Raw genomic sequence first — 13,414 nt, 5'->3', positions numbered from 1 at the left:
TTTCAGAATTTCACTTTTTTTGGCAGATCCATTTTTTTCTGCTAACAAAGCAAGGGTTAACAGCCAAACAAAACTCAATATTTATTGCCCTGATTCTGTAGTTTACAGAACACCCCATATGTGGTTGTAAACTGCTGTACGGGCACACGGCAGGGCACAGGAGGAAAGGAACGCCATTTGGTTTTTGGATGGCAGATTTCACTGGGATAATTTTAAATTGCTATGTCACATTTGAAGACCCCCTGATGAACCCCTAGAGTAGAAACTCCAAAAAATGACCCCATTTGGAAACTACAGGATAAGGTGGCAGTTTTGTTGGTCCTATTTTAGGGTACATAGGATTTTTGGTAGCTCTATATTACACTTTTTGTGAGGCAAGGTAACAAAAAATAGCTGTTTTGGCACCTTTTGAATTTTTTGTTATTTACAATGTTCATTTGACAGGTTAGATCATGTGGTATTTTTATAGAGCAGATTGTTACGGATGCGACAATACCAAATATGACTACTCTTTTTGGTTGTTTGTTTAATTTTTACATAATAAAGCATTTTAGAAAAAAATAATTTTTTTGTGTCTCTATATTCTGAAAGCCATAGATTTTTTTTTTTCTTGGGCGACTGTCTTATGTAGGGTATCATTTTTTTTGTTATGAGATGCTGGTTTGATTGGTACTATTTTAGGGTTCATATGACTTTTTGATTACTTGGTATTACACTTTTTGTGATGTAAGGTGACATAAAAAAGCTTTTTTGACACACTTTTTATAAATTTTATTTTACGGTGTTCATCTGAGGGGTTAGGTTATGTGATATTTATATACAGCAGGTTCTTACGGATGCGGTGATACCTAATAAGTATACTTTTATTATTTTATTTAAGTTTTACGCAATAACAGCATTTTTGAAACAAAAACAAAATCATGTTTTAGTGTCTCCATAGTCTGAGAGCCATAGTTTTTTTATTTTTTGGGTGATTGTCTTAGGTAGTCTCTCTGTTGACTGTTTGAATGGCACTATTTTGGGGTGCATATGACTTTTTGAACGCTTGCTATTACACTTTTTGTGATTTAAGGTGACAAAAAAATTGCTTTTTTTACACCATTTTTATTTTTTACGGTGTTCACCTGAGAGGTTAGGTCATGTGGCTACTCTTTTCCCCCCCTATTTTTTACAATTTTTTTTTTTACTTTATTTTGGGAAAAGGATGCTTTATTTATTTTTTTACTTGAAACTTTTAGATTTTTAAATTTTTTAAAAACTTTTTTTCACTTTATTTTTTTGCACCACTCTGGGACTTCATCTTTTGGGGGTCTGATCCCCTTTACAAAGCATTACAATACTTCTGTATTGTAATGCATTGGCTGTAAGTGTATTACTCAATGTAATACACTCACAGCTTCCGGCCTTTTAGGCCCCCTGCACACGATCAGGATTGCGTGCGGATTTTCCGCGCGGATTTGCGTGCGGAAAATCCGCACCGTAGGTCATGTCCATTGTACTCTATGAGAATTTGAAATTCTCAATGCACACGATGCAGATTTTTTCCGCGCGGATTTTGACCTGCGGTGCGGATTTTAAAATCCGCGACATGTCAATTAATTTTTTTTTTCCTGACCGGATTTTCTTCATTCACTTAGTGAAATCCGCATGCGGAAAATCCGCACCGAATCCGCACCAAATCCGCACGCAAATCCGTATGCAAATCCGCACCAATTAATGCGGATTGACCGCACGGATTTGCCTGCGAACACCTGCGGATTTCAGTGCGGATTCTCCGCACATGAATCCTGATCGTGTGCATGTAGCCTTAGTCACAGGTCACACAGCACTAGGGAAGGGGTATGGGTGTCTGAGGGGGACTAAGTGCAGCTGATGGGGCAGCTGCAGCTAAGAGGGAAGGGTAGAAACAGCTCACTGGTCACTCAGCTCCCCAAACATCAGGGAGCTCTAATGAAGGGCTATAGATGTGTGAGGGGGGCTGAAAGGGTTTACTCTGCAGATGAGGGAGAAGGGCAAGCTTATCCACAGCTCCGACCTCCTCAGCACTGGAGACTGAGAATTACAAGAAGCTCCGATGTCCTCAGCACTGGAGACAACTCCCCCTTCACCGCTGGGAGGGGGGGATGTTGAGGGGGAATGTCAGGCTGCAGCCACGATCTCCTCGGCAATAAGGAGTGTACTGCTGAAGATATATAGCACACAGTCTCAATCTCCTCAGCACTGTCACAGTAATGAGAAAACTGAGGAGATCGGAGTTGAAACAGGCACCTTTAGCTGTGATTGGTCAGTCTGGATTGACTGACCAATCACAGCAATCCTCAGACGGGGACAGTTGTGACTGTCTCTGTCATAGGTGTTGGGACCAATCAGCTGTCTGTAACAGCTGTTGTCACTATCCTGACACTGTGTGTTTCCTCACAGTGACAGTTTAACTGCAGGATGAGAATGCTCGTCCTAGTGCCTGAAGTACCTGCAAGTTAGGGCGAGCATTCTCGTCCAAGGTCCTGAAGGTGTTAATTACTGCAAGTATAAAGCTGTAGCCTGCTCTCCCTGCATTTATTGGAGGCCATATGGCAACAGGACCGGTAAAATACAGAGTGGGCTCAGCATGCATGTGAAACCTGCATTCCCTGAACATAATGGAGGACAGTGTGGCCCCAAAATAGGGATGATACAGTGTGGGGTCAGCATGCATCTGGAACCTGCATTCCCTGAATTTAATTGAGGCCAGTTTAGCACCTAAGGAGCTAGTATTTAGTGTAGGTTTCTGTCCTAAAGAGATCGCCTTGTTATTCGTGGAGAGGCATAAATAATTCTGTACAAAATATATTTGCCAAGAATCTCACATTTATAATGTAGCAGTAGCACTAGTACATTGTCTATAGTGAGTATGGCATTATTGTATTTGCTTTGTTATTTGTCTTTGCAGAGTGCTGTTGCACTGTGTTTGTTTTTGGTTTAGTCCCATAGTCTTCACCTTTTAACCCTTTGTAGGAAGGCGCAAGGGTCCGTCATTGACGGAAGGTACGTATCAACGAGGTTCCTGGCCTCGGTGAGATAAGAACTGGTAATTTTGTGTTAATAAGAAATAGTTGTAGAGCAGCACAAAATGGACCTTCTGACCTGTCCGGAATGCATCAGCCGTGATGGAACCGCCAATCCACCGCCGTCCCATGTATATGAGTAGATAACAAAAGATTTCACGGCAGCATATCCAGTGTGACTTTTATTGGGGACCAAGAATGCACACACATAGCATAACGAGGTTTCGGCTACGCAGTAGCCTTTCTCAAGTATACTGATACAAAGTTAATCAAACATATAAATACCTTAATAAGCCCCCCATGTGACATAATATGACCAATAGGCAAAAACAACTCTTTAATACCACCTGTGTATTAATTAAAATGATCACTGCTACCAATAGAAATGTTGCTCCACAATCAAATGTACCTGGTACTCATTAAAAAGACTCCAACTGCATCGTCGTATTGGTCATACATATCGGCGTCTCCATAGGACCATTGCGCATGTCCGTGATGTCATCGCGTCGATGCATGGGCAGGGCGCCGCCACCACCGCCTGCAAGAAGGCCGCACCCATCTATACACAAGCTCTGCATGTGAGCCAATAGACACCGCTATTATCGGTCACATGTCAGGCGCGTCATCAGTCACGTGACCATCACCTGACCCGCAGAAGGTCCTGGAGCGCCATAAAAAGATAATAATAGATCTACTATGTGAACCACGATTGTATGTTATGTTTAATGCACAAAAAAGAGCAATCATATCTCCCATATGTATCTTTGTGTGGTTTAGACATAGAATAGATTATTAAGCAAAGTACCGATATAATCGGTCACTAAGTCCATATATGGAAAAAATAGCACTATCATTATCCACAAGTATTACCATAATTCGGATACACAAAAAAAGTATATATAAAACAATGAGTAACCGTGTACATTAAGGAGCAGATAATCATACAAGTGCTATACTTAAAAGATCATGTGAGTAAAGGGGTGTATAACAAATATAAATATACCTTAAAATACCCAGTAAAGACATGATATACTGAATTGGACATCAACATATAAAAATGCTCTACCTATCTACATTGTTTGCATTAAACGCAATATTCAATCCCTGGGGTTGTAGAGCTTGTAAAGTGAAAATCCATTTAAGCTCTTTTTTCTTTAACATACGTTCCCTGTCTCCCCCTCTCTTGGGAATCTGCACCGAGTCGATGACCCGGAATCTCAATTGGCTGACAGAGTGTCCACAGTCAGCGAAATGTTTGGCCACTGGCTTGTCCAACATTTTTTTCCTTATAGTACTTTTGTGTTTGTTGATACGCTCCCTAACCTCCATGGTCGTCTCTCCCACATGGATTAAACTGCAGGGACAGACGATCATGTAGATGACAAACTTAGATCGACATGTGTAGTACTCTCTGATATTAAATTTCTTACCACTATATGGGTGAACAAAGGTATTCCCTTTCAACATGTTTCCACAATTGCAACAACCCAGACAAGGGAATCTGTGTCTGTACTATGTTGGCCATAGGTGGAAACAAACGGGATTTGTCCCATATTCCTATTCCCAGAGAAAGTCTGAAAAGTGGATGCCCTGTCAGCCAAGGAGATCTGGACCCTCGATCTGTGTAACAGCCTGCATGGATATTTTCTCTTGGTAAATTTATTGCGCAACTCATCAATACGGTTCGTGAATACATCATCATCTGACACCACTCATCTCACACGCAGCATCTGGCTCCAAGGTAAGGAGTCAAGCATACGACGTGGATGATTACTGTCATATCTTAAAAGATTATTCCTATCTGTAGGCTTCTTATATAAGTCAGTTTTTAATTGGCCTCCCTCTAGGTATACCCTGACATCAAGAAACTGTAACTCAGAGGAGGAGGAAGTCACAGTAAATTGTAGCCCGGGTATCCCATTGTTGAGATGTTGATGAAATTCATTCAAATCGTCCATTGAACCACTCCAAATCATAAAAATGTCGTCGATGTAGCGCCACCAGCACAGGACCCACTGATGATATACAGACGCGCATACCAGTTTGTCCTCGACAAACTGGCATAAGTGAGTGCCACGTTGGACCCCATGGCCACACCGCGTGACTGTTGGTAAAAGGTGTTGCCAAAGAGAGTTGGTAAAAGGTGTTGGCAATATATTAATGGCGGAGGTCGAGGACAAACTGGTATACGCGTCTGTATATCATCAGTGGTTATAGTATATGGACTTAGTGACCGATTATATCGGCACTTTGCTTAATAATCTATTCTATGTCTAAACCACACAAAGATACATATGGGATATATGATTGCTCTTTTTTGTGCATTAAACATAACATACAATCGTGGTTTACATAGTAGATCTATTATTATCTTTTTACGGCGCTCCAGGACCTTCTGCGGGTCAGGTGATGGTCACGTGACTGATGACGCGCCTGACATGTGACCGATAATAGCGGTGTCTATTGGCTCACATGCAGCGCTTGTGTATAGATGGATGCGGCCTTCTTGCAGGCGGTGGTGACGGCGTCCCGCCCATGCATTGACACGATAACATCACAGACATGCGCAATGGTCCTATGGAGACGCCGATATGTATGACCAATACGACGATGCAGTTGGAGTCTTTTTAATGAGTACCAGGTACATTTGATTGTGGAGCAACATTTCTATTGGTAGCAGTGATCATTTTAATTAATACACAGGTGGTATTAAAGAGTTGTTTTTGCCTATTGGTCATATTATGTCACATGGGGGGCTTATTAAGATATTTATGTATTTGATTAACTTTGTATCAGTATACTTGAGAAAGGCTACTGCGTAGCCGAAACGTCGTATTGCTATGTGTGTGCATTCTTGGTCCCCAATAAAAGTCACACTGGATATGCTGCTGTGAAATCTTCGGTTATCTGGTAATTTTGTGTGTCAGCAGGAGCTAGTGCTCGCTGACACTGTTTTACTTAGTGTGGCTGTAAAGCCAATCCGGGCCGGTTTTTATTGGGAGCAGCCAAAGAGCAGGGTGGGTGGCTGTTCCCCATGTCCAGGCCAGGTTTTGGGCTGGGGTTTAAAAACCCAGCCAGCAGCTCAGCTGGGTGTGGTATGATCCTCCAAGGGATACTGGAGCTGTGGAATCTCTGTGTTTTTGTGAGCTAACACCAGGACCCTTTAAAGCATTGTTTTTCTTTTCTGCCTTTTCTGTGTGAATAAACACTGGACTTTTGTTTTTTCAACCGTGGTCTTGCCTCTGTATTGCGTCTGCTTACCCTGCCTACCAGAGCAAATCCCTACAATTGGTGGCTTGGAGCGGGCAAGCACAGTGAGGCTGGCGTGATCGCTGAAATAATTTTGGTTTGCACACGGGTGTATAGCATTTATCAAACCTGCTAGATTTAAACCTGTGTTACGTGACAAAATGGAGACTGTTTTGAAGGCCCTCATGGAAGCTAATCTGCAGCAGCGAGAGACCAACCTGCAGCAACGCGAGGCTAATAAGCAGCAGCAAGAGACCAACCAGTTGCCTCTACAACACGTGATGGCTTTGCAAACAGCAGGAGCAACCCCAAGCGTCCTCGATGCCCGGAAAGCAGTCCGTGCAGCGATCCATAAGATGACACCCACAGATGACATCGAAACATACCTGGCGATGTATGAGAAAGTGGCCACCAGGGGAAGGCTTCCCCCGGACCAGTGGGCTGAGGTCGTTGCTCCTTTCCTGGCATCAGAGTCTCAGCGCATGTATTTCGATTTGCCGGACGATCAAGCGTCCGACTACCCAAAGGTAAAGGGAGAGATTTTGGCAAGACTGGGGGTAAATGTGCTGGTCCGAGCCCAGGGGGCTCATCAGTGGGAGTTCAACCCGGCTGAGCCCGTGAGACCCCAGTATTATAACCTGCTCAACCTGTTGCAAAAGTGGCTACAACCTGACGTGCTGAGCCCCACTGCTATGCTGGTCCGGTTGCTAGCAGACAGGTTCTGGAGGGCTCTGCCACCCCCTCTCCAGCAATGGATTGGCTAGGTCTCTCCAGGTAATGCGCTAGAGATGGTCGACCTCGTGGAGCACTATGAGGCTACCCAGAACTTACAGGGGGGTTCTTTTTGGAGGGGGACACTCAAATCTCATGTCCCTCCGCCCCGGATGCGGTGACTGGTGTCCACCGAACCTGCCCGGGATGTGGCCCCTGTGGACCCCGCTCCAATGGTGTGCTGGCAGTGTTGGGAGCCTGGACATGTTCGAGCGGACTGTCCACAGCAGGGGGAACCCATGGACACGAACTATGGCTTCCGTCAATCATTATATGCCAGGAAACTGTGTGCCGTGGGTGCTCCGGAGTCTCTCAACCACCTGTTCCAGGTGGAGGTGGGAGACAGGTGGAGGTGGGATTCAGGGAGTCTAGTGACCCTGGTAAGGGCTTCCCTGGTACCCTCCGCTGAGTACACCGGCCGTCAGAGTCATATGTATTCATGGGGACTTAAAAGACTATCCTATTGCTATGGTGTCTCTGTCCACGGTTTCCGGCAGGTGGACCCACGAGGTGGCTGTCGCAACCAACCTACACTATGAACTTATAATAGGGAGAGACTTCCCGGCACTGTGGCCGGTTACAAGAGTGACTGTTACCCATGAGACAGGGGTAACCCTAGCAGAATGGCCCGGCTCAAGGGGGAGACCAGGACCCTGAGAACCTGAGTCGGAAGGGCCAGCGGTAGGGGTGACCGCCACTTCGGTGGAAGAGGGGGAGACAACCCCGCTAAGTGTGATAGTGGGAGACATGGAGGACTTGCCACCAGGTCCTGAGCTCGCAGACCTCAATGTCTCCGGGGATAATTTTGGTACCGCCCAGCATCGGGACCCAACCCTATCCCGAGCCTGGGAAAATTTATTAATAGTAGATGGTGACCAGAGGGGCTGTACCAATATAAGGTGTTACCCTTTGGCCACTTTTCAATGTCTAATGGATATTGTACTTTGTCCACATCGGCGGTACACCTTGGCTTACCTGGGCGATATTATGATTCACAGTACGTACTGGGAAAGTCACCTGCCCAAAGTACAGGCCGTAGTGAACTCCTTTCGAAAGGTGGGACTAACAGCTAACCCAAAGAAATGTGCAGTAGGGTTAAAGGAGACTAAATACCTTGGGTATGTCATTGGGCGTGGAGTCATCAAACCCAAAGTAAACAAAATAGAGGCGATACGGAATTGGCCCCGACCTGCCACCTCTAGACAAATAAAGTCGTTTCTGGGAGGTGGGATATTATATGAGGTTTGTCCCCCATTTTTCCACTTAAGTGGCTCAGTTGACAGGGCTCTTAAAGGGACGGAAGTCCGTGATAGTCCGCTGGAATGACCAGGCAGAAGAGGCTTTCTCCGATTTGAAGTCGGCCCTGTGTGGGTCCCCGGTTTTGGTGACGCCCGACTTCAAGAGAGAATTTGTGATACAGACCGATGCCTCTGAAGTAGGTCTCAGTGCAGTACTGTCTCAGGAAGTCAACGGGGAGGAGCATCCCGCTGTCTTCCTCATCCGTAAGCTCACTCCAGCGGAGACCCGGTACAGTATAGTGGAGAGAGAGTGCCTGGCCATCAAGTGGGCTCTCGAGTCTTTCCGCTATTATCTGTTGGGGAGGAAGTTCCGTATGGTGACCGACCACTCCCCTCTCAAGTGGATGAGCCAGGCCAAAGAGAGGAATGCTCGGGTCACCAGGTGGTCTCTGCAAAACTTTAAGTTCACAGTAGAACACAGGGCAGGCCGGTTACAGGGAAACGCAGATGCCCTGTCCTGAGTACACTGTCTGGCGTGTGTTCACCCCCTCAGGGTTTAATAAAGGGGGGAGGTATGTAGGAAGGCACAAGGGTCCGTCACTGACGGAAGGTACATGTCACCGAGGTTCCTGGCCTCGGTGAGATAAGAACTGGTAATTTTGTGTGTCAGCAGGAGCTAGTGCTCGCTGACACTGTTTTACTTAGTGTGGCTGTAAAGCCAATCCGGGCCGGTTCTTATTGGGAGCAGCCAAAGAGCAGGGTGGGTGGCTGTTCCCCCCCAAAAAAAAAACAGCCAGCAGCTTAGCTGGGTGTGGTATGATCCTCCAAGTGATAGTGGAGATGTGGAAGCTCTGTGTTTTTGGGTGCTGAGGAGATCCACCATACTGCAAGGCTGGGAGCTGCATGAGAGCCGCCTGCTGGGAGTCAGGCGCCTTAAAGTCTGCTGTGGTCTGCCAGGTGATTTATGTTATTTTGGATACTCTTGCTGTGTGAACTAACACCAGGACCCTGCAAAGCATTGGTTTTTTTTTCTGCCTTTTCTGTGTGAATAAACACTTGACTTTTGTTTTTTCAACCGTGGTCTTGCCTCTGTATTGTGTTTGCTTACCCTGCTTACCAGAGACCTGAAGTAGTTTCTGTTTAGTAGATTGCTGACCCACACTGAGGGGTAAGGCAAAACTGTAGTCAGGGACAGGCCAGGGCCAAAGCAATCCAAAAAACAATCCAAGATCAGTGTCAGTACAGAGAAAAAGCAGAGATCAGGTCAGGCAGTGAAGGGTTGCAACCAGAAACAGGCAGAAATAAGTACACAGGCAAACAAAGACAATAATAGCACACCTTTGCAGGACACAGAAGTACTAGACACTATTTCTCTGGCATGCTATCACAGGGTAAGCTGACTTAAGTACCCCAACTCTGCGCTACGATTGGACAGCGCTAGAGGCAGGGAGAAGGAGACGCCCACGGAGAAGGACTCAGTCTGCTCCGATGCTCAGTATTAGCATACTGAGCAGGAGATATCCTGGTGGGGCACAGCGTGGCATAGAAGGCATATTTTAAAAAATCAAGCAGGGTGGCAGCATAAGCGGGGCGACCGCGCAAGTACAGGTATACAGTCAGGTCCATAAATATTGGGACATCGACACAATTCTAACATTTTTGGCTCTATACACCACCACAATGGATTTGAAATGAAACAAGATGTGCTTTAACTGAAGACTGTCAGCTTTAATTTGAGGGTATTTACATCCAAATCAGGGGAACGGTGTAGGAATTACAACAGTTTGCATATGTGCCTCCCACTTTTTAAGGGACCAAAAGTAATGGGACATAATAATCATCATAACTCAAACTTTCACTTTTTAATACTTGGTTGCAAATTCTTTGCAGTCAATTACAGCCTGAAGTCTGGAACGCATAGACATCACCAGACGCTAGGTTTCATCCCTGGTGATGCTCTGCCAGGCCTCTACCTCAACTGTCTTCAGTTCCTGCTTGTTCTTGGGGCATTTTCCCTTCAGTTTTGTCTTCAGCAAGTGAAATGCATGCTCAATCGGATTCAGGTCAGGTGATTGACTTGGCCATTGCATAACATTCCAATTCTTTCCCTTAAAAAACTCTTTGGTTGCTTTTGCAGTATGCTTTGGGTCATTGTCCATCTGCACTATGAAGCGCCGGCCAATGAGTTCTGAAGCATTTGGCTGAATATGAGCAGATAATATTGCCCGAAACACTTCAGAATTCATCCTGCTGCTTTTGTCAGCAGTCACATCATCAATAAATACAAGAGAACCAGTTCCATTGTCAGCCATACATGCCCACGCCATGACACTAGCACCACCATGCTTCACTGATGAGGTGGTATGCTTAGGATCATGAGCAGTTCCTTTCCTTCTCCATACTCTTCTCTTCCCATCACTCTGGTACAAGTTGATCTTGGTCTCATCTGTCCATAGGATGTTGTTCCAGAACTGTGAAGGCTTTTTTAGATGTCGTTTGGCAAACCCTAATCTGGCCTTCCTGTTTTTGAGGCTCACCAATGGTTTACATCTTGTGGTGAACACTCTGTATTCACTCTGGTGAAGTCTTCTCTTGATTGTTGACTTTGACACAAATACACCTACCTCCTGGAGAGTGTTCTTGATCTGGCCAACTGTTGTGAAGGGTGTTTTCTTCATCAGGGAAATAATTCTTCGGTCATCCACCACAGTTGTTTTCCGTGGTCTTCAGGGTCTTTTGGTGTTGCTGAGCTCACCGATGCGTTCCTTCTTTTTAAGAATGTTCCAAACAGTTGTTTTGGCCACGCCTAATGTTTTTGCTATCTCTCTGATGGGTTTGTTGTGTTTTTTCAGCCTAAAGATGGCTTGCTTCACTGATAGTGACAGCTCTTTGGATCTCATCTTGAGAGTTGACAGCAACAGATTCCAAATGCAAATACCACACTTGAAATAAACTCTGGACCTTTTATCTGCTCATTGTAATTGGGATAATGAGGGAATAACACACAACTGGCTATGGAACAGCTGAGAAGCCAATTGTCCCATTACTTTTGCTCCCTTAACATGTGGGAGGCACATATGCAAACTGTTGTAATTCTTACATCGTTCACCTGATTTGGATGTAAATACCCTCAAATTAAAGCTGACAGTCTGCAGTTAAAGCACATCTTGTTCGTTTCATTTCAAATCCCTTGTGGTGGTGTATAGAGCCAAAAGTTTTAGAATTGTGATGATTTCCCAATATTTATGGACCTGACTGTATATCTCCCTTAATAAAATCGCATGAAAGGTCCTCTTTAAGTTGCAAATTTCCACACTGAAACTTTGATTTGCATATGCATATTGTTAAAATGATTTACTAATAAGCCTACAAATATTAACAGATAATCTAATGCAAGCAATGTAGTTTAATAGTCCAATAGTTATAATAGTTACAAAGGTGTTATAAATGTATTATTGCTAGTGCCAACTGAAGATATGACTGTACCTTTTCTCCTTTGACCCCTGGAGGTCCTGGATGTCCAGTTCGCCCAAAATGCCCCTGTAAAAAGTGAAAATGTTTCATTTATAAACAATAATAAAAGGCTTTCAGCAATACATTTGCTTTGAAAAACAGTTCTTTCTAGGTCAGCCTAACCCAATTAAGTCTCCCAAGCATCTTCTCTTCTGACTGATAAAACAGCTGCATCCTACTGATAAGCGTACAAACTGAGAGGATACAATGATGCCAGTGGTTGCTTTTTCACCTTGACAGATCAAATGTAAAGACCCTACCTGGTGTATGTTGATACAGTGACACATTCATTTTGCTGCTTCAATTGAAATCTGCATATCATTATCAATTTATTTTGCATAAATATCTGCACAGAACTTTGCACATGTAGAGCAAGCACAGGCTGGATAATGGCTTATAATAAGTAAAGTATATACTTGTTCATTGACTACATTGACTATATTATAGTGACCGTAAGCAAAAGGGTAACCATGTGCACAATGAATGTATCAAAAAGCTTAAAACTTAATTCAAATTATTTTAAAAAGACATACATCAGTTTTTTTTAGATAAATGATTTTCAAAATGTAATGTATTTAGAAGAATAAAGAGTTGATACAATATTTATACCATAGTCTTAAGAAATCTCATACATTCATATATTATATTTAATTGATTATATTTCAATTATATTACCGTATTTTCCGTTTTATAAGACGCACTTTTTCCCCCTCCAAAGTGGAGGGAAAAAGTCACTGCGTTTTATAAAACGAATGCAATGCAAATTAGGTGGCCATTAAACTGTTGGGTGGGCTGGCGGCTTCACTGAAGGTTTCTGCCTCCAGCACACGCTTCCTTAACAAGATCGCACCAGGGATGGGCAGGCTGGCGGCTTCACTTATTATGCTCCACTGCCGCCAGCGCCCGAGACGGGAGCCCGCAGCAACAGTAAGTAAAAGTGTTTTCCCCCTGTCCCCTCCTCCAGCAGCCAGCCCGCACGTCCGGTGCGCACCCGGCACCGGAGTCCTCAGATCCTGTAAGTGAACATTTTTCCCCCTTTCCCCATCTCCAGCAGCCAGCCCGCAAGTCTGGTGCGCACCCGGGACCGGAGCCTGCAGCTCCAGTAAGTATTATCTTCTCTCCCCTGTCCCCTCCAGCTGCTGCCGGGGGCACTGACCTGAGCTCCAGGGTCCCGGTCTTCTTGTCTATGTGCTGGATGCCTGTCACACTGTACGCTCCAGCGCCTCTGTTATTGTGCCTGCCAGCCCTGCTTCTCTCTGCTCATACATCCCCCATGTACTGCAGTGTATGAGTGGATTGCTATGGATGAGGGGGGTTATAGTATTTAATATAAACACTGTCCAGGGACTGTTCTGTAATTGGCATGTGTTTATATTAAATATGACTATAACCCCCCTCATCCATAGGAATCCACCCATGTACTGCAGTATATGAGTGGATTCCTATGGATGAGGGGGGTTATAGTCATATTTAATATAAACACATGCCAATTACAGAACAGTCCCTGGACAGTGTTTATATTTAATCTGACTATAACTCCCCTCACCCTTGAGAATACACCAATGTACAGTACATCAGTGTATTCTTTAGGATGATGGG

The 13,414-nt window shown here is 44.6% G+C and overlaps 1 protein-coding gene across 1 annotated transcript in view; it reads right to left on the bottom strand.

The window, feature by feature from the left end:
* The window catches only part of LOC120998109 (collagen alpha-1(XIX) chain-like), a 378,018-nt gene that overhangs the window by 252,727 nt on the left and 111,877 nt on the right, over positions 1-13,414 (bottom strand). Inside the window, exon 12 of the mRNA XM_040428629.1 lies at positions 11,789-11,842. Coding sequence (XP_040284563.1) covers positions 11,789-11,842 — 54 coding nt within the window. The remainder of the gene's footprint in view (positions 1-11,788; positions 11,843-13,414) is intronic.

Source organism: Bufo bufo, chromosome 4 (assembly GCF_905171765.1).
Source record: "Bufo bufo chromosome 4, aBufBuf1.1, whole genome shotgun sequence".
Taxonomy (NCBI): Eukaryota; Metazoa; Chordata; class Amphibia; order Anura; family Bufonidae; genus Bufo; species Bufo bufo.
Note: the sequence above shows the minus strand (reverse complement) of the source record. Positions and strands in the feature narration are given on the sequence as shown.